This window comes from Homarus americanus, unplaced genomic scaffold (genome assembly GCF_018991925.1).
Source record: "Homarus americanus isolate GMGI-L3 unplaced genomic scaffold, GMGI_Hamer_2.0 scaffold44003, whole genome shotgun sequence".
Classification (NCBI taxonomy): Eukaryota; Metazoa; Arthropoda; class Malacostraca; order Decapoda; family Nephropidae; genus Homarus; species Homarus americanus.
Genome location: NW_024721005.1, coordinates 450,001 through 476,551, shown reverse-complemented (window position 1 = coordinate 476,551; position 26,551 = coordinate 450,001). Strand labels below are relative to the sequence as shown.

General features: G+C 43.5%; 1 protein-coding gene across 5 annotated transcripts in view; it reads left to right on the top strand.

The window, feature by feature from the left end:
- LOC121861306 overlaps positions 1–26,551 on the top strand; it is a 115,769-nt gene that overhangs the window by 13,115 nt on the left and 76,103 nt on the right. For 2 of the 5 annotated variants that reach the window (XM_042358954.1, XM_042358951.1), the window contains exon 1: positions 26,077–26,202. The exons of 2 other annotated variants lie outside the window; for them this stretch is intronic. In XM_042358954.1, the coding sequence (XP_042214888.1) occupies positions 26,104–26,202 (99 nt within the window). In that variant the 5' untranslated portion in view covers positions 26,077–26,103. Of the gene's footprint in view, positions 1–26,075; positions 26,203–26,551 lie in introns of those variants that run through there. One more of the 5 variants, XM_042358950.1, reaches the window with a different exon arrangement.

Here is a 26,551-nt window from a genome sequence, read left to right as displayed (position 1 = left end):
TCTTTGAGTGCGCAGTTGGGGATGCGCGCACCGATGTTAATGTTCTTAACTTACTACAGTACTACGCTTCAAAAGTCCTTACTCACGGACTCTAGATTCACGCAGGATTATCATTAGCTTCATTATGGTCATGTTTGGGGGTCAATCAGTCACTTCATGTACACAGGCTAGGTCGACCAGTGGTGGCTTTGGGTAAATTAGGTTCTGATCATGTTTTTATACAGGTTAATGCTATGGTAGGATTGGTGTCTGTGTGTTCGTATGTCAAAGTTGATAAGTAAATTGCTCTTAGAGAAAAACCAGATGAGGTCAAGAAGGTTTCAAGTATATTGTATTGTTAGGTCAGTTAATGTTGTCTTGAGAAAATATTCCATGCAATAACTGAGCTGAAATTCACTTGGAATTTGAGTCATGATCAGTTTAATTAATATTTATCTTGTAGTCGTTTAGTTGTAATAGCTAGTCGTTCGGCTCTTAGTTACAGTTTAAACAGTACTTTGACTCGTAAGCCCAATAGTTTAACTTACTTAGTTTGTATTACACTCTTTTTACTTTCGCCATATATTGACTAATTCCCTTGACTGTCTCTCTGTCTGTCCTCAAAATAGCTCGAGAACAGGTTTGTGGGTTTACACCAAACTTGGGAGGTTTAATTAACATGTGACAGTCCACATCATAAACTTTTGGTGCAAGTTACGCAAAGCTGACCAAATTTTGCCTTGGTAAGGGTGTGTTTAATGGTAGGAAAAAAGAAAGGGTTCCTTGGCGGGTTAAATGAAATGTGGATTTCCGAGTGTGTAGTGCGGTAGCTTCATTAACTCAGGAACAACCTCACTAGTTCCATATTAACCATGTCAAGGATCAGTTCCAATGCAGTGTTTACTTCCGGTCGTATGTTTAATTGTAATATTACGATGGTCCTTGGTAGCCTGACATACCGTACTACACTGGTCCATAATAGCTCAGTTATCATTTTGGATCATAACCACACTTAACACATCTGGTGTGTCATACGTCTTACTCTGCAAGTCGTTCTCTGATTCACATTCATTTAGGATCATTCACTTTCATTATTTCCTCACGTGTGGGACAACAAAAACTCCCCACAAAAATCCAGGGTAAAGTGTACGTGTTGGCCAGTGCCGCCAAGGTCGGGTTATATAAAGTAGGGCGAGGTGGTGTTTGCTCCCGCCAAACTAATATTGAAATATGACGAAAAAAAATATTTGTGAAATAATAAACAAGTAATGTACAATGATGCCTAATGCCCGAGCAGGACAAGGACAGTGATGTATTGTGATTACACGTCGGTGTAAACTAAGATAATATAAATAGAAATGTATTAATATATGCTGAAGAATTGTTAATGTTTAAGTTACATTAAGGTAACTTGAATACAGTAATATACACTGAAGTAGGGAACTGTACTATATATTTAGAGCAAGGCAAGGTAGGCAACTCGACCACAGCATTGTGACCTATAGCGTGTCAGCCTTGACCTGGTGCAAGGTCTATACAATAATAAGGTCACGCGCCAAAGAAAACGGAACTTCTTGTGATGTCACTTGCCCGTCCTCCTCTGGCCGAGATCACATATTATACTGACATTAAATTTTAGCCTCAGTAATTGTCATAACTATTTAAGTTCTGCTTAAAACGTCTTACACATACACACGGGAGAGAGACAGCGCACCATCCCACCATGATGACACACAACCACAATATCCTGATGTCTCCATGTTATCATTTCACCATATAAACACTGAACTCTGAAGCAGCTGAATAATGCAAACTAGACACCAGAAACAAAGATATTCCTCCTAGTTGTAAGATTGTCCACGATTGTATTGGCTTGATGAATATAAACTCTAATAATAATAACAATTAACGGTTTATTGAAAGAGCTTGGCAGCCAGAAGGCTGAAAATATACAGTTACATAATTGGGGAATGGGTTTCGATTTACAAATAATATACACGTAACATAAGTGACACAAATAAGATATATAATAACTAGATGGGGAAAAGCTCAAACTACAGGGCATTTCAACATAGTGACAGTGTAAGAAGTAGGATTTACTGGGAGTGAATACACTGGTTTATTACAAGTTATTGATAATTTTTACAATGGTTGGGACTGGGCTGTTCTTATAGCGATCAGTTCATGCACGTATGGGCTGGATGCGGTTGTGGTGTCGAACAGCAATTCTCGGGCTAGGGATCTCAAGTGGTAGTAGGAGCCGGTGTCGAGGATGGTGCAGAAGCTTCTTACCAAATTTGCAGATGAGGTCGTGGTGATGGTCAGTGAGAGTCGAGAGGGTCAGTGTGTTGAGCGCTTCCTGATATGTGGAGTAGGAAGGGGAGAGAATAATCTTGCATGCCCTCTTTTGCACTTTTTCTAGGTGTTTACGTTGTGTGGCATTTAGGGAGGAAGACCAGGTAGGGGAGGCATAGGTGAGCTTGGGAAGTATGAATGTTGAGTAAACACTGAGGAGCTCGGGTGCAGGAACTCCGAGGGACTTGAGTCGGCGGAGGAGGTGGAGACGGAAACTGGAGGATTTGACTAAATAATAATAATAATAAACGGTTTATTAATATAGTTGCAGCCGGTGGCTGAAAATATACAAACTTGCATGTGATTTAGACATAATGATATGCGTTCAATACATTTACAGGGCTGTACAGTACATAAATCAGGAGTTGTTTATTATTTTAACAATAGATGGGATCGTGCTATTCTTATATCTATCGGTGCGGGCTCTTATGGGCTGAATTTTGTTGTAGTGGCGGACTGCGCGAGGTGGGTGGGGGGCTGCCGGTGGCAGGAGGTGGCGATGACGAGGGTGGTGCAATAGTTGGCTGCCAAACCTTTCCAGTGCTTGGTGGTGGAGGTCACTGAGGGATGGCATTTCCAGGGTGGAGAGAGCGTTGGTGTAACCGGAGTAGTCAGCGCTGAGCATGATTCTGCAGGCCCTTTTCTGTACCTTCTCTAGCTGACGTTGTTGGGTGGAGTTGAGGGAAGAAGACCAGGCTGGTGACGCATACGTTAGTTTGGGGAGAATAAAGGCGTTGTAGATGATCCTCAGCTCTGGCGTGGGTGTCCCAAGTGACCTAAGTCGTCGTAGCATGTAGAGACGGTACGAGGCTTCCTTGACTGTGTTATTTACATGGGCCTTCCAGTCAAGTTTGTTGTCTATAGTAACACCTAGGAGTTTGGCAGACTGCACCAGCTGGAGAGGATGGGCACCCACTGTGACTGCTGTGTGGTTTCCAATTTAGTTTGTTGTCTATGGTGACGCCGAGGAGCTTAGTGGAATCTACAACCTGGAGTGTGTTGGGACCTAAAGTAGTGGAAGGGGGTGGGACAATGTCGGAGGAGAGGTTGATGTGCATAACCATGGTCTTGGTATGGTTGATGGTGACGTGGTTGTTGGTGGCCCAGTTTTGGAGACTGTTCAATAAATCCTGAAGGGCGGTGTAGTCGGGAGCAGAATTGTTGACGCTGATCCTAATGGTGGAGTCGTCGACATATTTCCAGCGAGCAGGGGTTCTCTTAGGGCATCGTGTGTGTGTGTGTGTGTGTGTGTAGGATACCTTGAAAATATTACCCAACCAACAGCCAAGCCTTAACTCTCGTTGACAACACGTTTCTAAAAAATTATCCTCCCCTCGATATAAGCAGAGAAGGTCACTGTTTGTTGTTTTTTAATAGAATATAAAAAAATAAAATAAAAATAAGGCAACAAAAATATTCAAAAAGTGAAATAAGACCAAAAATAAATAAGTTAAGAGTTGTCTTATGGCAAGAGGGCCAGCTAGTCTATATATCCATGGTGCTCATGGCTGAAATTCTCGCGGCGTGACTCTGGTACCACGTTCTGAGGAGCAGTGTGGGATAGCATCTTCTTCAGTCTCGTAATAATCGTGGCTGAAAAGATTTTATATGACTCGTTTCCTTGGTCCTTACTTTCTTTACTATATAATTAAGTAGATTCTTCTTCTGTTTTAAAATCTTTAATAATACTGAGTTCTGGTGGTTGTAGGCGACGTTAGGCCTGAGAGAGAGAGGTGGTGAGATATGTGAAGACTGCGGTAATGTGTGTGTGTGTGGTGCTAGGCGGGAAGACCTGATGACTGGGCGCCATACCAAGGTAGCAGCTGAGCTACGTGGTATTTGGCCCAACCTGAACTAGCTTACCTGTCCCACCTGGTGCTCTCCTCATTACCACACTAAAACTGTCGTGGAGGTTCTCAGGTCGCCGTCAGTGTTCATCCCGGGTTGTAATGGTTGTTCCTACGCAGGGGAGACACACTGTACTGTACTCGGATCAACACTTATATGTTTGTACAATATATGAGAATTAGTCCAGGTCTTCTATGATTATATAACAGTAATTTAATTCTTCTAGGCTTATATTTAACCAGAACAATGGTGGCTGGGTTCATCCTACCACAACAGGGAGTATTACGTATCATAACCTTAGGTCGGTGTTGTGACCTCGGCCGTGAAGCGTGTGTGGGTGTTGGCTGAATCATGGCAGCACTTAACTCCAGGGTCTTAAACAACATTATTTTTAACAGCTCTCCTAGATGTGAATGTTACGTTTCACTATTCTATAATATTTTTAGCGACACTACTCAAGGTAACTCCAACTTTGATACCCGTGTATATAATGTACAGGTGAGTGATAGAGAAGTGTACACACATTAGGAAGGTGAGTGCAGTACCTAAAAGTGTTGTAGTTATGTTCCTCCTCACACCTACCACACATGTTGTACTTAAGTTGTCCAACGTCCAAGACCTAACTTCCTTTTGTAATTAAAAAGACTGATGGCAAGGTAATATCTGCCTTCCTTCCTCGTGTTCTAGCTGGCCTTTAGGTATACCAACGACACAGAGGGACCCGGGGGATGGGGCATAGGGGAACACGGGGAATGGGGGGAACACACAGGGATGGGGCACAGGGGAACACGGAGGATGGGGCACAGGGGAACACGGAGGATGGGGCACATGGGGAACACGGGGGATGGGGCACATGGGGAACACGGGGATGGGGCAGAGCAAGGGAACACGGGGATGGGGGCACAGGGAACACGGAGGATGGGGCACAGGGGAACACGGGGAATGGGGATGGGGATATATGGGGACACGGATATATTAGATAATTACGATATAAGAATTTTGTATAGCGGTGTAAGGGAAAGTTTTGCTATAACCTAGTGGAAGGTATTAGCTCTGATAGAAAGGTTATCAGTGTCTCAAGTCATACGTACAACACTCCGATTCCTACCCGAATGACTTATAATGCATCTCAAAATATAGTCAACATACACCTAACGCACTACAAGGTTCAATCTATTATTATTATTATTATTTTCTTGTACAGCTCGTAATAAACTAAAAGATTTCGTAACTTGTTCCTTCAATTCTTGTTTACAATACTTGATAAGAGGGTGTAGTAAGTGGGCAGCTTGTGTGGGTCGTGTGATTCCATATATATCTTGACCTTCTCATCTCTTTATAACTCTGTTGGGCTAAACACCAGAACTGAAGCGAAAGACGACAATAATAATAATAGGATGATGACACTAACTCAACGACGCCTATATGGACAATATAACGATGTTTCATTTAATTCGTCAAAAGAGACACAGAGAGCTAAACAAAAACAACTGAAACGACAAGTGACATAACCTGATAAAGTGTTGAGGTTGAATGGTGGTGGTGGTGGTGTGTCTGCGTTTAAGTGTTGTGTTCTTACCCGAGCCTTGGGGAGGGAGGTGTCACGCCTTCAGCAGGTTCCCAAACAGGTTTCGTTGCCACTTACACTCTTTAGTCTAGGAGCACCTGAGTGTGGGCTTCTGAGTGTGTGTTATGTCTGATGGTTAGTGAGGGAGTGAGAGGCAGTGTGGGAGAGGCAGTGAGGGAGAGTGAAAGACAGTGTGGGAGAGTGAGAGGTAGTGTGGGAGAATGGGAAGCAGTGAGGGAGAGTGAGAGACAGTGAGGGAGAGTGAGAAGCGCAGGTTAACACTATCATGACCTTGATATTACACACAACTCTCACTTTCTCCTCATCCTATCCCGTATATCCTGCCCTGGCCATCCAAGTCTAGTACATCCTACCCATTCATCCTGTCCCGTCCATCCTACCCCGCAAATCCCGCTCTGTCCATCCTGCCCCGGCAATCCAGTCAAGTACATCCTACCCCGTGTATGTCCGTGTTCCTCTGGCGTCTCATCAGTCTTTCTATATATTATCAGTTCTAGACGGACTCCAGACCACAGAATGAGAGGCGGCGCGCACGAGGTAACACACGACCCACATATAAGTCTGCCAGCCACCATGTTCAGCCGTGTTGGGGGGTGTTTTAAAAGGTGGTCATCGTGCATCTGGAGGCTCCGTCGCTGAATTGATGACGTCATTGATAATATTGAGACCTTTTTGTTTCGTGTGTTGGAGATCCTGTGCTCCTCTGGTCTGGGGTGAGGCTGTCTAGCCTTGTGTGAATCCGTCTTTACTTCCCATGAAAAGCAGCAGTTGGTGTTATTGTGTGGAAACTACGGATATTTCTGAGCCACTGGAATTCTGGAAGTTTCCTATTGTTATGCTCAACGACCTTATCCAGGTAGTGGTGGTGAGGGTTCGTCCCTCACCTTTATCCCAGGTGTTTCCTTAGCCACCGTTAGCCATCGTAACATTTTAAACGGAGACTGTTGGCGGCAGTAGCGCCGTCATACACAGTCTCTTACAGTGATGAGGTACTTGCGTTTCTAATATTTTATCTTCTAAAGATGGGTCAGTGTGGCAATGCTGGAGTCTTTCACAAACTCATGAGGTGTATAAGGGTAAGAGTTAATTGCGCTTTGATACGTTACCTGTTCCTAATACAGTCGAGAAGAACCTAAACTTATCGGTAATGTAAGTTAAACCTATGTGGAGATAATTTAGTATATACATAATATTGTACTGGTATGTGTCGATCAGGCTCTGGAGTAATGAACTGTGTGAGAATGATGGTCTTATTTGAAAACCCTTGGCGGGAAAAGTGTCCTCACTGTTTGCGCTGCATCATACGGCTGGCAGTCCGGCACGATACCATCATCTTCCCTCACTGCTTTCGGAATAGGTAAAGAATTTGTTTCTCTTCGTAGACTTTAGCTGCCCTTAATGACCTTAGTAATTTAACCTTCTGTTCCCTTTTAGTTTACAGTTATGGTCGAATAATGCAGCGTGCTTAATTATATTTTGTTTATTATATTTGTAAACCTATTTTAGTATCAACTTAGGTACGCGACCAAGTTAATATAATATCAGCTTACATAAAACAATTGCTAATTCTATAACAATTTGCAGGATATTCGCGACTGGTAAACTCTTTATAAGTAATGTACCAAAACGTTTTAACAAGACTCCCTCATCCCTCTTGTCCGTGTTGTGAGGTCTCTAAGGTTTTGGGGGGAGGGGGGGGGCTTTCCTGTGTCTCCTGGGTATGGCTCATTAAGTCTTTCCTTCTTGTGGGGTCTTTGTTAAGTCTTCACGGCCATTACAGTAGTCTTGAGGTTCCCAGGTCTTGTTCTCACGTGGTCTTAAAATGGTGTTGAGGTAAACTACAGGTAACTGCTGACGTCTTGGGTAGTAAGTCCTTAAGTCTTGGGGTCTTTATCGTTAACCCTTCAGATTTTCAGGTCTGTATGTCTTCAGGTCTGGTAGTCAGTAGGTGGCCAGGGCTCAGGGGGGGGGGAGTGGTTACGTGAGGTGGGGTTAAAGGGGGGAGCGTGGGGTTTTAGTGAGGTGGCTATTACAGACTGGTTTTGGTGAGTCAGCTATGGGGACTTGGGGTCTGTGGTAAGCGACTGTCAGCCCACCACTACCCCCCCCACCTCTTACCATCCCTTTCTTCACCCTCACTTTCTCCAGCTTTATGTCTCAGCATTCCTGATAAGTTTCCTATTCTCATTATTTTTCCTCCTTTCACTCTTACCCATTCTCCTCTCCTCGACTTGCTGAACAATACCTCCCCCCAGCCTGCCCGCCCACCCACGGCCTACCTCACACCTCCCTTATTCCCATTTTCACACACCATTCCCATCTACATTTCCATCCACCTCACCACCACCCCCATTCACATCCATATATCCTCATATGACCCACACCCCACTCCACCCACGCCCCACTCCACCCACGCCCCACTCCACCCACGCCCCACACCACCCACGCCCCACACTTCACACTGTAAGTTTCTCCTTAACTCCTGAATTATATTTTTGGTCCGTATGTCAGTCTATTGTTGCTTACTCTCTGATGAAGACAGTAAAGAAAGCCACGGATAGGAGGAGGAAGATGGTTGACTGCCAGGTGACGACGGGAAAATCCCCCTTGGTCACCCCCCCCCACCCACCTTTCTCCCCCTCCCACACACACAGAGTGAATCACCTGAGCCAGACCTCTGTTCGTAGCCGAGTTAAAGGTGTGTAAGACTCACTCGAGGTACTCTTAGGTGAAACCCTTAACTCTGATTACTGGCGATATTTTTAGGTCAGATTCTCCGCAGTATATGCCGGCGATATTTGTAGGTCAGACCCTTATTGATGACCAATTACTGTTATGTAATGCAATGAAGAGGCAGATGATGTTTACAACTTATAGACGAGCTGGCAACCCCCTCCTTCCCCCCCATCCTGTCTCACCCACTGCCCACTCCCCCAGCCCCCTTTCAACCTCAGCCTCCTCCAAACACCCTTCCCCCTCCCAAGCCCCCACTCTCATCCTTCAACATGTTACACTTTGCATGTCACACCGAATCTTGAGTGGATGAAATGATTCTTTTATCACGGTTCAAGATAATACAGACTTGGTGTACTGTAGAAACTGGTTTAACTTTCACTTTATAAATTGGTATACTAATATAGAGTTTTATATACTGATCTACCTGTAATGGAATATACTTTTATAATTGTAATTGTATATAATGGTGTGCTAGTAATACTTTATGCTCATATACCAAAATATACCTTTGATTATATACTAGTATACCTGTAGTTAAATATACTGGGCTTGGGGGGGGTGGCGGGACATGACGGTACACTGAACTATATTACCTTCCTCATGAGCCGTCACCAGTGTACCTGCCCCACCTCTCCCTCTCTCTCGTGATTGGCAGCCACAGGTAGTTATAATGAAGGTATAATGACCACTTACGCTAATACCATCAATACCAGACTCAACTGAACGACATCATACACACCTTTCATCATACTCCTTTTATCTTTGTTCAGTAATAAGTAACAAATGTAGCCAGAATAATACAGGGACATATATATATATCCCTGTATTGTCGTCTCTGTAATGATCAAATAAAATGTAATTAACTTGGATATTTTGTTTGCATTATTTTGCCCTTAGTAAACGTACACTAGTTTAACAGGTGGTGGTGGTGGTGGTGGTGGGTGACGGGACTGTGATCATACTGGCTGCGGAAATACACTGGAGGAGCGGCCAGCACATGTCAACAAACTCTGACTCCAGGTTCACGGAAGGTCGTACAATGTATAAGAGTTATCGTACCTCAGAATAGTACCTGTGGGTTTTTTTTTTAATCTTCACTTACGAGGAACATTTATCTCACGAATCTTTGTGCTTATGTGTTTTAATAGTGTTCATGTGACTATGGACAGCAGAATGCTAAGTCAGTCTCTCTCTCTCTCTCTCACGTTAGAAAAAGGTTCCTTCAGATTTGACTTTAGAATTGTATTAAAATTCTACCGGAGTTAAATACATTCTCTGCCCTACACAACTGAAGAGGAGAATTTAACATCATGTTGTCAAACGCTTATAGAAATCATGAGCTCATCTACACTCAGCCACGCCCACCCATGATCCTCACACATCCGCCCATAACGCCCTACGCCCACCCATAATAATCTGTGTGGTGGCGTGCATAGTTAGCCGTCCTGGCGTAAATTACAGCCAACAGTAACTAAGGGTAACGGTGTGTACCCTGCGACCACACCCGACTTACACACATGAGAAGGACAGTGACGCCTTGTTACACATAAACCACGCCCCTCGATCCCAAGATGAGCCAGTGAGTGTGTCTATCGGTCTTCGATTGGTTGTTATAGTCTCTGTCCCCTGATTGGCTGAGACACTGCCCAAGAACCAGAGTTACTTTAGTGAGAATATGGTTTTGTGGTGTGGGTTAGTGGTGCGGGTGATAGTGGTGTAGATAAGTGTGACTACGAACATTTAAATCAGCATCATTGATTCTTTTCTCAGTAAATAATGTTACAAGGAAGGCGACCTCTCACTGTGGTCCCCTGAACACCAGATATCAAACGTATGAATGGTATTTTTCTTCATAAACGTCTCAGTGATTCTTATAATGTTATTGGTGTTTCCTCATTCCCTGCATTATCATCCCTCTTTTTCTTCCCCTCTCTCTAACCTCATCCCCCCTCAACCTCACCCCCATCCCCTCAACCTCACCCCTCTTCCCCTTCACCCCACCATCTCTCTTCAACCTCACACCTTCCTCTCCTGCAGGCTGGCGTGTCGTCCTTCCGTCAATCAATTTAGTGAACAGTTATTATAGCGTCATACAATACAAGCACCATAACATAGAGTCTTACAGCACCACGAAACCCTAATCCTTGGTCCTTAGTTCTCCTTCAGGTGCAGTCTCAGTTTAGTTTCGTCGCCACGTCAGCATTTTTCTATTTGTTGTTGTAAAGAACTTGAGTTAATTAGATACCATTCATACGTCCATTTAGGGAAGAAAAAAGAATCAATTGGAAGAAATAAGACGAGGTTAATTCAGTTTTGACGCCATGTTAGTGAGAGAAGCTTGTGTACCTCAAGGTGGGAAGAGACTTAACGTGGGATGAATATTCTTTTTAATCAGAGCAGCTCCGTCACACCGCCATGAATAAATACAATGATGAATGTGTCGAATCACCGCAGAATATGATCAATTGTCTAATAGGTGAATTAACCAGTTGGTATGTGACACCTGTTATTAAATGGACACCTGTTATAAAGTGACACCTGTTAGTTTAGCTGTTACTTATCTATATATTTCATTCCCACTTGTCACCGTTCACCTTGACCATAGTTCCCACACTCCCTGCCCTAGTGGTCCATCAGCCTCTTGCGACTCAGCACTTAATTCTCTCAGTATCACCTCAGTGTAATCCTGCAGAAGTAGTCAGTGTATTCCTGCTAGAGCTTCACATGTCATTGAAAATACTTGACGTTATCACAGGGTAGGGGGAGGAGGGGGGAGGGGAGGGGATGAGGAGGGTGTCAGGAGGAGATGGGGAGGAGTTAGGTGGGGTGAATAGAGGTGTTGGGCGGGTGGGGTGGGGAGGGTGGGAGTATTGCGTGTAGGTGGGGAGGAAGGGGAGGCGGATGTTGACTAGGGGAGAAAGATGGTGGAAGGGGGGGGGGGTGTTCAATACGGGAAAGCCTTGTACAAAGTGAAATTTGTTTGTTCATGAGCATCCCTGACCTACCAAACAAGCAGAGCGCAGCGAGGGTAGTGGTTGTGGTGATTGTGGTAGTAGTGGTTGTGGTAGTGGTGATTGTGAGGGTGATGGCTGTGGTGGTGGAGGAGGAGGTGGTGATAATAGTGGTTAGTAATATTGATGGTGTTAGTAATGGTGATAGTGAGTGTAGTGATAATAGCAGTAGTTATAGGAGTGATAGTGATAAAAGACCTTAATGATAGTGGTAGTCATAATACTGATACTGGTAGTAGTAATAGTAGTTGTAGCAATAGTAGTAGCAGTAGTACACACATCCCTCACAAGCACAGGTCGACTTTAGAAGAGATTCACGGGACAACAGCTGTGCAAAAGGGGGTGTTCACACGGTCACCAGGTTGCTACACACGCCTCGACACCTCCTTCAGGCAACAAACTCACACCTTCAGGATTGTTTATGTTATTCAGTCTCTGTTTATTAGCTCGTGAGACAGCCGACACCTGGTAAACCCTATTTCCCTAAGAATGACTGCAGTCGTCGTCAGATAGTTGGATAGATAGACTAAAGTGGGATGGATAGATAGACTGGGATAGTTAGATTGAATTGGGAAGGATAGATAGACTAAAGTGGGATGGATATGTAAGAGTGAAGTGGGATGGTCTGATCGATAGACAAGTAGACTGAAGTGGGAGGAAAACTGATACTTGGGAAGAATGTCAGAGAGTGAGTTGGACTACACAGAAGAGCGGATGTAGGAGTATGTGGGTCAAGCTGGAGGAGGAGGTAGTTTGTTAAGCTTGAGGAGGAGGAGGTAGTGTGTTAAGCTTGAGGAGGAGGAGGTAGTGTGTTAAGCTTGAGGAGGAGGAGGTAGTGTGTTGAGCTTGAGGAGGAGGTAGTGTGTTAAGCTTGAGGAGGAGGAGGAGGTAGTGTGTTAAGCTGGAGGATGAGGAATTGGTGTGTTAAGCTGGAGGAGGAGGAGCTAGTGTGTTAAGCTGGAGGAGGAGGCGGAAGTAGCGTGTTAAACTGGAGGAGAGGGAGGAGGTAGTGTGTCAAGCTTAAGGAGGAGGTAGTGTGGTTTAAGCTTGAGGAGGAGGTCGTATGTCAAGCTGTGATCAAAACTTGAAGACATATATTATCACGATTCTTTTGTTTGTACTTAAGATTTTGGGGTTAGGTTAGGTGAGGTTAGATTGGGTTAGTTTCGGTTAGCTTAGCATTAGGTTAGGTTAGGTGGGGTTAGATTGGGTTAGTTTAGGTTAGCTTAGCATTAGGTTAGGTTAGGATAGGTTAGGTGGGGTTAGATTGGGTTAGTTTAGGTTAGATTATCATTGGTTTAGGATAGATTAGGTTAGGTGGGGTTAGGTTAGGTTAGCATTAGGTTAGATTAGGTTAGGATAGGTGGGGCTAGGTTAGGTTAGCGTTAGGTTAGGTTAGCATTGGGGTGTTTTCAGTAAGCATTATCAGCCGGTGTTGTTGTTGTAGAGAGTGTGAGGTGACGGCCGCTGGCAATGTATCTCTAGGGGTCATGAATGTCGAGAGTAAATGGTAATGACGCAACACCTTCACCTGTCACCTTCACCTGTAATTTTCACCTGCCGCCTTAACCTGTAATTTTCACCTGTCGACTTAACCTGTCACCTTTACCTGTCATCTTCATCTGTCGCCTTAACTTGTCACCTTCACCTGTAATTTTCACCTGCCGCCTTAACCTGTAATATTCACCTGTCGCCTTCACCTATCACCTTCACCTATCATCTTCATCTGTCGCCTTAACCTGTCACCTTCACCTGTCACCTCAACCTCTCACCTTTACCTGTCACTTTAACCTGTCACCTTTACCTGTCACTTTAACCTGTCACCTTTACCTGTCACAGTCACCTTCACCTATCACCTTAACCTGTCACATTCACCTGTCACCTTTACCTGTCACCTTTACCTGTCACTTTAACCTGTCACATTCACCTTCACCAGTCACCTTCACCTGTCACCTTTACCTGTCACTTTAACCTGTCACAGTCACCTTCACCAGTCACATTCACCAGTCACCTTCACCTGTCACCTTTACCTGTCACTTTAACCTGTCACATTCATCTTCACCAGTCACCTTCACTAGTCACCTTTACCTGTCACAGTCACCTTCACCAGTCACCTTCATCTGTCACCTTTACCTGTCACTTTAACCTGTCAGTCACCTTCACCTGTCACTTTAACCTGTCACAGTCACCTTCACCTGTCACCTTTACCTGTCACAGTCACCTTCACCTGTCACATTCACCTTCACCAGTCACCTTCACCTGTCACCTTTACCTATCACTTTAACCTGTCACAGTCACCTTCACCAGTCACATTCACTTGTCACTTTAACCTGTCACATTCACCTGTCACCTTAACCTGTCACATTCACCATCACCAGTCACATTCACCTGTCACCTTCACTTGTCTCACCTTAAACATGATGTATAAGAGCCATTAATAGTCTACTGGGATGAATATGAAACCTGACCTGACCCGCAGGAAGGTTACATAAGAACATAAGAACATAAGAAAATAAGGAGTCTGCAATAGGTCGGCTGGCCTGTGCATGGCAGCTCCTGTCGAGAGTTACCACCACTCTCTATCATCCATGAATCTATCTAGCCTCCTTTTGAAACTTTCCAGAGTTCCCGCACTTACTACAAAGTTGCTAAGCTTGTTCCACTCGTCCACCACCCTATTTGTGAACCAGTTTCTTCCTATCTCCCTCCTAAACCTAAACTTATCCAACTTGAATCCGTTGCTCCGAGTCCTATCCTGCTCGGATATTATAAGAACTTTATCTATATCCCCTTTATTGATTCCTTTCACCCACTTAAATACTTCTATCATATCTCCCCGCACTCTTCGTCTTTCTAGGGAATGCAAGTTAAGTTTCTTTAACCTATCCTGATATGGAAGGTTTCTAAGTCCCTGAATCATTTTTGTCATTCTTCGCTAGGTTAGGTTAAGCTTAGGTTAGGTTAAGTTAGGTTAATGTTAGGGAAGACTTATCGCTAGTGTTGAATATAGCTCGTTACACACACACACACTGGGAGTAAGTAACTATCCTCAAAGACCAAATTCCCCAAGACCTCGTGAAGAATCTGTGTGCAAGAATACATACAATACCATGAGAGATTTGTTTTCTTCAAGATGGAAGCACCAACCGGCTGATAGGGAAACATTATAGCTTATTTAGTGATGAAGCAAGTGTTCAGTATTTGTCGGTGTAAAGGTGGGCGGGAGAGGGAAGGAGTTTAATCTCACTGTACAGTATATGGAAAAGGTCTTCTATCGAGGGAAGGCGTATGGGCTGAGGAGCTTTGTCAGAGAGAGAGTTTATTTATTTAATTTTTTGCTGGAGAGGATCAGTAAGACAACAGAAGAACACAGGATGGAGAGGTTACTCGTGGTGACGTGTCTGGGTTTGAGCTGTCGGTCAAGAGTGAAGGTAAAGACTTGACACAGTTTTGCATTTCAGTCACACTATTGAGGCTCTCAGGCGAGGGGGGGGGGCTGCCAGGCGTGACAAGATCTCTTAAAGGTTGTGTAAACGACTGACTCTTGTATCGAGGTAAAACTCGCCTCACTAACACCACACCACCGGCCACTCCACGCTGAGGTGCTTACTGGAGTGAATCTGAAGCCTGTAGGAGTGGAGGAAGTCAAGTGTGAGGGAAAGAAAGAAACTACGATACTGTAATGTAGTCGTTGATTAAAGTTATTGAACATGTGTGGAGAGGAATGAAGGAATGAACGGTGACTAGAATGAAGAACTCAGGTAAGGTGTTCTAACTTGGTGATTAATGGATCTGTGAAGAGAATGTCACCAATTTCTTACGTTTACTCGATTTTTATTTTTAAATTCATGTTTACGACAGTCGGATGTCCACAGTATAATTCTTCATAAGTTCAATTAATTTCTCTAGTTTATTTTTGTACAAGTGTTGTGTTTTCAAGTTCAGTAATACGTGAATGCCCAGAGTTTACAGAAGGACATCGTACCCTTATGATTAGTGTGTGTACAATTGTGAAGTAGAGCACCTAATGGTCACCCCGGGTAAGAGGTGGTCATGACAGGGGGAGAAGGCCAGTGGTTTGTGTAAGATGTCGCCATTGTTCTCGGTAGTCCTGTCCTGGCCAGTGCAGTACTGTTCTCTCTCACTGCTTGTGTTGGTAGACTGTTCCTTATAGTCATCCTGTATGACACCTTGGCCAGGTTCAAGCTGTGTCCTCTCGTGTTGGTTGTGTGAGACATCTCGAAAAATTGATTTGGATTGACGTTTTCCATCCGTTTCAAGATTGTGAATGTCTCTATGATATCCTCCCTGTCGTGTCTTGTCCGAACAGTTGTCAGTCCTAAGGCCCTCAGTCGTCTTGGATGATCGAAACGATTTAGTTCAGGAAAAATTCTAGTCGCTCTGTGTTGCATCTTATCAAGGGTTGTTATGTCTTTCTGGAGGTTAGGTCTTCCTGTCTATATAGTAACTCAAAGATTTATAACGAACGAGTAATTTCGTTTCTTTATATTTGATGGTACGACTTAATGATTCCTAGAGTTTGGTTTGGGATTCTTCACTCCTGCCTCGTGTGTGCTGCGCACTGCACGAACAAGAGTACAAAAAACATGAACATAATGGTCAGTCATGTTCATACAGCAATGTTCAGAATTTACACATACTGGACACGTGTGTGTTTTTTTTTTTACTGTGTTGAGAAGTGTGAGTAATTTCGGAAACATGTACAAAGAATAAACGTGGTTCCAAGAAGAGTGGTTGTTCATTAAAACATTTATCACATGGTTGTGATTTAAATATATATATATATATATATATATATATATATATATATATATATATATATATATATATATATATATATATATATATATATATATATATATATATGGTGCCGTTGACACTCTTCGGAGGCAGTGTATATATATTGGATGAAGAACAGCACCAAAGTATAGATAACAGTAACATATTTATGTAATCACGTTTAGACAACATTTCGTCATCATCTGTTCTAAAACACATGTAATAAAATACGATATTCTTAATATTATGAACGATTTATTACCCACATAATCACACCATCGGCTGCATTACTGTTAACGCCTTAAAGGGGAAAATACAAACACTGGACGTGTGGTGACCAGTGACACCGATGTCACCCGTATCATGTTGTCGAGGTAAACTTAAGGGTGATCGCCTGGCTGGCTGTGGTCTCTGATAGCTCAATAGGGAGGTGTAGCAATAGTCAGCTTCTTCTCACCAAGCGACCTTGGTGTAGGTTATTCTGACCTTCAGTCTTGTTGTTTGATCAACACACGTCGCTCGGGTAAATAAATAAACAACTGAGGATTGCAGTTCATGTGGGATTCGATCTTCATACTTTGCTAGCAGTGGCTGGCTGGGTGTGTGGTGGCTGTAGTGTTGTTACTTTATGTGAGTATTAATGAATTTAAGAGGCAAGACATTGAGATTTATAATGTTTTCCTCTGTGACTGTAATTCAAGAAGGAGTTTGAGATAATCCAAGCGGGTGTTGTAAGCTCTGGGGATTAACGTGTATAATAAATTCTTTTACACTGGATACTGGACAGATATAACATAATAATTCAGTAATTAAACCTGTTATGTACATTAACTAAAACAACTATCTGTACAGGTGGGGGTCGATATGCTCCGAAATTTTACGTGTGATTAGTGACAGCTCTCATATACCAAAATTTATCGTCCAATATGGTTTCCCACAAAGTATGCACAGATAGTGGTTTTAGCTACTGTAAATGAAGGTTTCCTATAAATTTTATTAGTGATAAAACATACAACCTTTTATCAATACTTTGGTACAGTGAAAAGAACAGCTTTTTAGGCCATAAATATACCAGCAGCGGTAAAGATTTTCAGTAAAAATGTAAATTCGTGGTTTAAATACAGATTTGTGGTGTAAATCCATTTTTTAAGTACAGATTTTTATATCGGGACAATATTTTACAAGGTGGTACAGATTACACCCTGGAAAATCGTACGACTAACCGGAAAATATCCAGTTTATGAAGACTTTTATCAGGCTAAAGGAGTTTATTCGGATAACCGGTACTCTCCCTTAACCAGACTGTCCACTCACCAGTTAGGTGAGAGTCAGGATAGGTTAGGTAAGGCTAGAGTCAGGTTAGGTAAGATTAGAGTCAGGTTAGGTTAGGCTAGGCTAGGTTAGGTTAGAGCCAGGTTAGTTAATACCCACTAGGTCTAGCACACGTACCACCACCTATGACAGTTATCACTATAATGAAAAGTTTGTTATCGTCTTTTTGGTAAGGATGGAGGTGTTATCATGTGACAATAACGTACTAACTGATAACAGGTAACACCAGGAAGCACATCACTTATTCATAGATAACACAGGAACGGAGATGGTTAAGTAATGGGTCGTAGTTGTTTACTAGCTTCTTTTTATTCCCTGGCGATGGTAATGACACACACACACACACACACACACACACACTAGTGGTGCGGAAGTAGGTGTGACCCTGAGGTGGTGGCGACACGGGGAGGAGGAGGAGGAAGGGGAGGAGGAGGTGGAAGGGGAGGAGGAGGAAGAGGTGGAGGAGGTGTACAGAAGGTTCCTACACGTTTCCTCCTACAACCTTCTGTGTGATGGTGGATTTTGTGGTGTTCTTCCGGTATAGTACAATCATGTGGCCGATACACAGACGCAAGTAAAACATGTCATATACTTGCGTAAAACATGTCATATACGCTTACGTCAAGACAGAAATTGCCTCCGTCAGTTTAGTTGGATTCTGTTCACCTTGGGACTAAGATGGTCAGGTTCGGTAAATATATCAGGTTCTTAGTAACATTTTTTTTACAGTGATTTTTATTTTATTTTAGTGTTGTTAGCATTGAAGTGTATTTTTTGTTTCCGTTAGTTAAGAGTCTGTGACAGTTAGGTGGCGCAATTAGGTATTTTGAAATGGTTCAATTAATTGGTGTATGTATATAAGATAGTTATTTTTTTATTGTGACTCTCTCTCGTTAACGCTGTATATTATTGTTTAAATGTAAGACAATATGCTCGACAAGTCACCTGGTCTACCCTCCCGAGTGGCAGTTCACAGTACTGCCAGACGCACGACTACACAGGTCGAAGACGCCTGTTTACCTGCCTCACTTACTAGCCGTGTCCTCTTAGAGATTATGACATGTGTCTATCATGCATTTCACAAACACACAAGGTTGTACGTGAGACCACAGCGTTAGTCCATATGGAAGGTTCTGTTTAGCCCGAGGGAGCTGTGTGGAGGTGTTGACAGTGGTGGTGTACAGGTGAGTGTGTAGAGGTCACCAGCTCCGGGCGCCCCTGAGCCGCGCACTTGATATCACACAAACCCTCACTCACGTACTGTACTTCACGTGTGGCTCACCATCCATCCTGAATTTAGTGGCTGCAGCTTCTGTTGTTATTGGTTTTCTTCGTGGATGTTGGCTATCTGTATGTGACCACTGGCTATCTGTATGTGACCACTGGCTATCTGTATGTGACCACTGGCTATCTGTATGTGACCACTGGCTATCTGTATGTGACCACTGGCTATCTGTATGTGACCATTGGCTATCTGTATGTGACCACTGGCTATCTGTATGTGACCACTGGCTATCTGTATGTGACCACTGGCTATCTGTATGTGACCACTGGCTATCTGTATGTGACCACTGGCTATCTGTATGTGACCACTGGCTATCTATATGTGACCACTGGCTATCTATATGTGGAAATTGGCTGTCGCTAAGTAAACACCTTTTATCTGTACATGATCGCTGGCTATTGTAAGTGGTCGCTGGTATCTGTTCCCTTCCACCCATCATCTCATGCACAGTAAGTCATACACCAAAAAAATATGTATACAAATAGTCCTCTGTACTTATACACAACTGTCAGTATACGAGAGAAATACTAAATCGATAGTGTTCTATACGTGTTTTGGTACACATTTTGCGATATACCTGTTGATGTATACATGTTAAGGTATGTATACAGAGATACACTTGTTGATGTATGTATGTATGTTCAGTGTACATGCTGTATAATAATAATAATAATAGCAGCAGCAGGTACAGGTGTTCTCAGCAGGCTGGAGGTGAAGGTACTGAAAGTCAACAGGTGAAGCGTCACTGGCCTGCGTGATGTTTGGTACAGCAGCAGGACTAAGACGAGGTTACAGGTAGACAACCAGGCAGGTAGGTAGACAGGCCAGTTAGGGAGACAGGTAGACAGATAGGCAAACAGGTAGAACGAGAGGCAGCCAGGTAGACAGAGAGGCAAGTAGACAGAGGCAGTTAGACAAAGAGGTAGAGAGAGGCAGGTAGGTAGACAGAGGTAGGTAGGCACACACGTAGACAGAGAGGTATGTAGGCAGACAGGTGGACGAGAGGCACAAAAACCACTCGACCTTCATTATTCCCTCCCTCCCTCCCTCCCTCCGTCCAATGGTACACCCTGTGGTCTGGCTGGGTACTCTTACTTTTAGTACCCTGCCCTAGCCCTCCCTCCTTCCCATCTTCACTCACCCGTCCCCCATCCTTCCTTCCCTTCACTTTCTCACCTTAGCCCACCCCCCTCTGGCTTCCTCCCCTCATTTCCATTCCTCTCTCCCTAGCCTCCCCCTTCCCTCATTTCCATTCCTCTCCCCAGCCTCCCTCCTCCTCATTTCCATTCTCTTCCTTAGCCTCCCTCCCCCTTCCCTCCCTCATTTCCATTCCTCTCACCCAGCTCCCCCCCACCCTAGTTTTTCTCCTCTCACCCCTAGCCTTCCCCTCCCCACTCTCCCTCTCCTTACTCCCTCTTCCGCCCTTCTCCCCACCACTCACTCCCCTGTTCCTTCCTCCACATTCTTCCTCCCACTCTTCCACACACACACTCCCCACTTCCGTCCGTCTTGGCCCCACACCCCGTCCGTCGGCCCCACACCCCGTCCGTCGGCCCCACCTGCTTATAAGTACTTATCGTGGGTTGAGTGATAACAGCTCCAGTAGGTGATCTTAAATTCAGTCAGATACATGCTGTATGTGTGTGTGTGTGTGTGTGTGTGTGTGTGTGTGCGTGTGTTCTCACCTTGTAGTAGAAGCCGACCATAGAGTGCATCAACCACCCCTACTACCACCATCACCACCAATTATCAGCAACTAATGTCCATCGTCGCCACCACTACCACCATCTTCACCATCTTCAACAAGCACCTCCACCACCACTGCTGTCACCATTACCGTCACCCCCACCACCTTCACCATCATCACCACGACCTTCACCACCACGACCCTCATCAACACCACCACCGTCACTATCACCACCACGACCCTCATCAACACCATCACCGTCACTATCACCACCACGAACTTTACCACCATGACCTTCACGACCTTCACCACCACGACCATCATCAACACCACCACGACCCTCATCAACACCACCACCGTCACTATCACCACCACGACCTTCACCACCACGACCCTCACCACCACCAGCACTAATCCTGACGTTATGACTTAACTCTCCAAGACAGGTGATGACTTAACCTTTCAGGAGGGAACGTTCCCCGAGTACGACCACTGGATATCTTGTGTACGATGACTCAGCAACCCACTGGATATCTTGTGTACGATGACTCAGCAACCTGAATGCTATGATTCACCTCCTTCAGTAGAAACTTAACCCGTTGAGGACGATGACGTTATCCCTTGAGGACGATGACTTAATTCCTTGACGATGACTTAACCCCTTGAGGACGATAACTTAACCCCTAGAGGACGATGACAACCCCTAGAAGACGATGACTTGACCCATTGAAGACGATGACTTAACCCCCAGAGGACGATTACTTGACCCCCTGAGGACGTTGACTTGACCCCCTGAGGACGATGACTTGACCCCCTGAGGACGATGACTTAACCCCTTGAGATCGTGGAGTTGTAAATACACGCATACATGTGTTAAGTATGTACCATATATTAAATGTTCAGAAAGGCGACATAAATTTTCAGTGTGTGTGTGTGTGTGTGTGTGTGTGTGCGCGTGTGTGTGTGTGCGTGTGTGTATGTGTGTGTGCGTGTGCGTGTGTGGTGGCTGTGTTGGTGTACAGACGGGAAAGTATTAGCAACAGCAGCAGGTTGTGACAGCATGAAACCTGATACATATAACCACACCATGACAACCAGGGTCGTATATAAGCTGCTACACACACACACACACACACACACACACACACACACATATATATATACCTTCACCTTCATGTTGTTACAAGTCAAGGTGTGTGTGTGTGTGTGTGTGTGTGTGTATATAATGATTGTGACAACAGAAGCAGAAGGTCGCTGACGAGGTGGTATATGTGGCGATTGTGGCGGCCATCCTCCAACGAGAGCCTCAGAACAGGATAGAGAATGATGACCCGTTGATAGTATATTTTGGTGATCCTGAGGTGGTATGCTCCTTCAGTCGGTCTACGGTCCTACAGGAAGGCAAGAAGGTGTGTTAATGATCTTCGCATTGGGTGTTTTGACAGAGCTATCGATCACAACTGAATATTAATGAAATCCGGAAGACCGCTACAGCAAGAATGGGTTTGTTAGCCTTGGTGTGTGTGTGTGTGTGTGTGTGTGTGTGTGTGTGTGTGTGTGTGTGTGTGTGTGTGTGTAGACAACCCCCCATCCCCTAAAATACTTAAAACCCAATAAAACTTAAGGTTTACGCACACCCTTTACCAATTCTCCACGGGATTATGATGTAATGTGTTTGTGTTGAAATAATTCCGTCGTCGTTTACTTGAACAGCAGTAGGTGTTGGCCCACTACCTCGTCTGTGTAGGAGGAAGTCAAAGTGTTAATATTTTCGCTTTTGTCGTTGCTATCGTCGCTCTAGCTCCTGTTATCGTTTCTCTTGTTGTTATCGTCTTTCCTGGCGTTATTTTTGTTGTTATTATCGTTGTTATCACGGTGAGGTGTTATTTTAGTCCGTGCTGAAGGTTGGCGCGTCAACTGGTGGGTCGTCGCTGTGTTGTGGTTACTAGCATACGCAGGAATCAGTCCACAACATGGTACTTATAATATTTAGTCCCACAATAACTCATGGGAAAGTAATTTGTTATGAAGAGTAAACTGCCTGTGACAACGAGACAGACATGTAAATTATGGGTATGGCAATCCTGTAACCAGTGTAAGTATCCTGTAAGTTCACAAGATACGATGGAGGAAGGGTGTGGGAGGTTTCGTAAATGTGGCAATCCTTCAGGAAAGAGTGTTATCCTTCAGCCGTGCCAGGTGATGTATAGGATAAGTTGGGTATCCTTAAAAGGCAGAGAAATCCTTAGATGATTTGAAGGAATAGTTCAAGGTCCTCCATTCACTCTAGTTAAGTCAATAATAGTTTGTAAAGAAATGAGAAACATAGAAAATAAACATTAATATTCGCGTAATTAAGAATAAACACATTTAATAAACATTTAAATAAAATTTATTGGAACTCTCTCTCTCTCTCTCTCTCTCTCTCTCTCTCTCTCTCGTGTGAGGTAATGAGTGATGGTAGAGCTCTGGTGGCAGCAAAGGTTTAGGTTCTATATTGAGTTGGGTTTAAATACCTAGCTGACGTGTCGTGATATAATATATATATATATATATATATATATATATATATATATATATATATATATATATATATATATATATATATATATATATATATATGTGTGTGTGTGTGTGTCTACGTACAGTTGAGGGTGGCCTTGGCATTAGTCAACAAGAAAATATTTTCATAGCGAATAGCTCCCTGCCCTTGTGAGAGTGAGATTTATATTACCATGTCATAATGGGTGTGTGTGGGGGGGACTCCTCTCTATAATCTAAGTAGGTGGGAGGACAGCCTCTTGGTGGGTATATGTGCCCCCCCTCCCCCCAGTGGTTCAGGTTGACGTCTCTCCAGAACTATTTATTACTATACATACAAGTTTTCTCCCTCGTAAGTCCTCCCTCGCCGGGCCATTCATTCCTTGTTACTGCTAAAATATATACAGATTTTTTTTTACAGATTGCCCACGAGGGGGCTAGTTTATTGGGCACCCCCTTACATCCTGTGCAAGGTGAAGCGCAGAAGCGTTTACAGTGCGGGTGAGGCAAGAGTGGTAGAATGACCTCTGCTCCTGACACCTTGACCTATGACGATGTATTTATTTTTCACCGTCAGCTGTTTTACCAGGTTTAGTAGAGACGAGTCCCTCTCTTGTTGCTCATGACTGATGACACACACACACACAGTACAACATTTATATTGCATTACTTTCTTCGTGTAAAAAATCAAAACTTAAAATAATGTAATGGTGGAATCCTCCTCTATTGTTATGGATAATTCTTTCATTGTCTTTTATTATTTCGTTCACCGCTGAAAATTTTAAATATTTTCTTTTAATTTTTTCTCATGCATCATTTGACATGACACCGACGTTGGGTTAACCTCGAGGAAAGAACAATATTGTTTTAACACTACAGGCCCCAACACACGGCCTTGTGACACGCCTCTTGAAATGCACATCGTTGTCTTGTGATGCCACATCGTGTTCCCTTATTTCTATATCTTTATGGAGTCATCTGAAAGTCACTGGCGGGGTTTATCCAGCTTGGGGTAGTCTTCCTCCAGAGTGTGACGGGGTGATCGTGATGTTACTGCGCAGTTTATAAACAGCCGTTGCGCAAGTTGTGACATTAGCGCCACGCAAGTTTGGTATGTGTTAATATAATCACCGTGCGACGTGTGTTAATACAACCACTGTGTATATTGTATGTTTTATAGAACCTCCGTATACTGTATATATGTTTTTATTCAGCTATATGTGTTATCCAACCTCAGTGCATGCGTTGGTACCTCCGCATTACAATCACTGGGCATTACGCTTACCGCCATTACGCACAGGAAAGCTCAGTGTGTCTCTGAATTATTAGCCATGAAGGGCCGTCTCCTCACCCGCCTCCAGGATTGGCTAGTGATTTTACGATAGGGCGGACCAAGAGGACACTAACAGAGCCCTAACCCCTAATCCTAGCTCCTTAAAACCCTGAACATTCAGACCCAAACACACTGAACCCAAATAACCCCGAAACCTTTAACCTCGAACCCAAAATGCCCAAATCCAAGATCCCAAATCATTGAATCCGAACCCACAAATATAACCCTGAACCCTTAAATCCAAACCCACGAACACCGAACCCGACCCCCAAACCCCTATAACCTCGAGCCCTTAAACCCAAACCCATAAACCCCAAACCCCGAACCCATAAACCCCAAACCCGAATCCCCAAGACACCATATTATAGGTTTCATTAGTCATTTCTATTAAAAAAAAAATATGGTGTACAGTGTTCCCGGGAGTCCGATAATAGGTTTGCACACCGATCTGTTCTGAATCCTGAAAATCCAAGACCTTCAGCCAGGGTTCATATGCACTGAAAGTTGTCCGGACGAGTGTGAGGGACAAACACCCACGTCCGGTACATGTGAGTAGATGTCAATGGGTACTTTGTGGGGGGGGGGTGACCTCAGGTTGTCTGTTTCACGACTCAGTGTAGCCAACCAGGAGCAACAACCTCTCAGTGACCTCAGGTAAGTATAATTGTCCAGAAAATTTAATTAAGGGTTATTCCTCTTTCTCTGTATATCTAAGGTTACGTCGTGGATAAATTTAGGGTTTTAGGTGTGTTTAAATATTTATATAATGGCGCGTGAAGCACCTACGGGTCTAGAGTTACACTAAATAAACATTAATCACACAAGCAGCTAATTAACTCTTATCGTTCTAATAATCTAAATATGTTATCCTTGGCTCAGCTTTGACACATTCAGCTTCAACATTCTGAGTGTATTAATAAGTATGTTATCTACGTTCTCCTTACTAGAATAATATATTTATTTATTTATTTGAAAGATAGTCGACGTACATAAATACACAGACAGACAGAGACAGACAGATTGATAGACAGACAGATTGATAGACAGACAGATTGATTGATAGACAGATTGATAGATAGTATATTTTCATACCATACCAGGGCTCAGTGGTAGCCTGAATATTTGTGTTTGATTAAGTTCAGAGGTTAGGTTAGGTTAGGTTTAGGACTGGCACTAATATTCTGTTAATACTCACACCCACATACGCGTCGTGTTGTTTTTGTCAGATTATCAAAAAATATTTAAAAAAAAAATCATCGATGCGGTTCAGTGAATAATTAATGTTCGAATGCTTCAATTTTGTAACTAATTTATCAGTTTATCATACATAGAGGAAATAAAGTGTCACTATATAGTTTAATTCATATCCTGCCATCTTTGTCTATTACTCATAACTAAAAATTGTGAGGGGAAAATGTGTCACAGGGTACGAAAGGCGTGGAACAACTAGCCCCCGCCCCTTGTAATTTGACGTCACACCTCAAACCCCGCCCCGATATCATGACGTCACACATGGAGCTCCGCCTTCATACAGTGACGTCACCCTCCAACTAGCCAGTGTCGTGTAACCAAACGACTACAGTGTTCAGTTGGGGTTGAGGAGTGACCATGAGTTACGGGTACAGGATACGTGAACAGGTTCCTCCTCCTACGGTGTTGATATTACGTGTTGATGAGTTTAGTGTGGGTCTAACAGGCGGCAGACCAGTGAGTGACGTTACTGATTGTTGTTGTTGTTATTATTATTATTGTTATTATTATTATTATTATTATTACTGTTGTTATTGTTATTATTATTATTGTTATTATTATTTGTATTTTTATTAATTTTGTTATTATTATTATCATCATTTTATTCGTGACCACACACACACACACACACACACACACACACACACACACACACACACACACACACACATGTCCCCTTCCTCTTCCCTCACGTTATCAGTATTATCGCTCGGGTCTGTCTTGCTCTCAACAATTTTCTCACACGTTAAATAAAATAGGGCGGAGCTTTTAATGTTTTTTCTGGGCCATTTAAGGAATGTTCCCG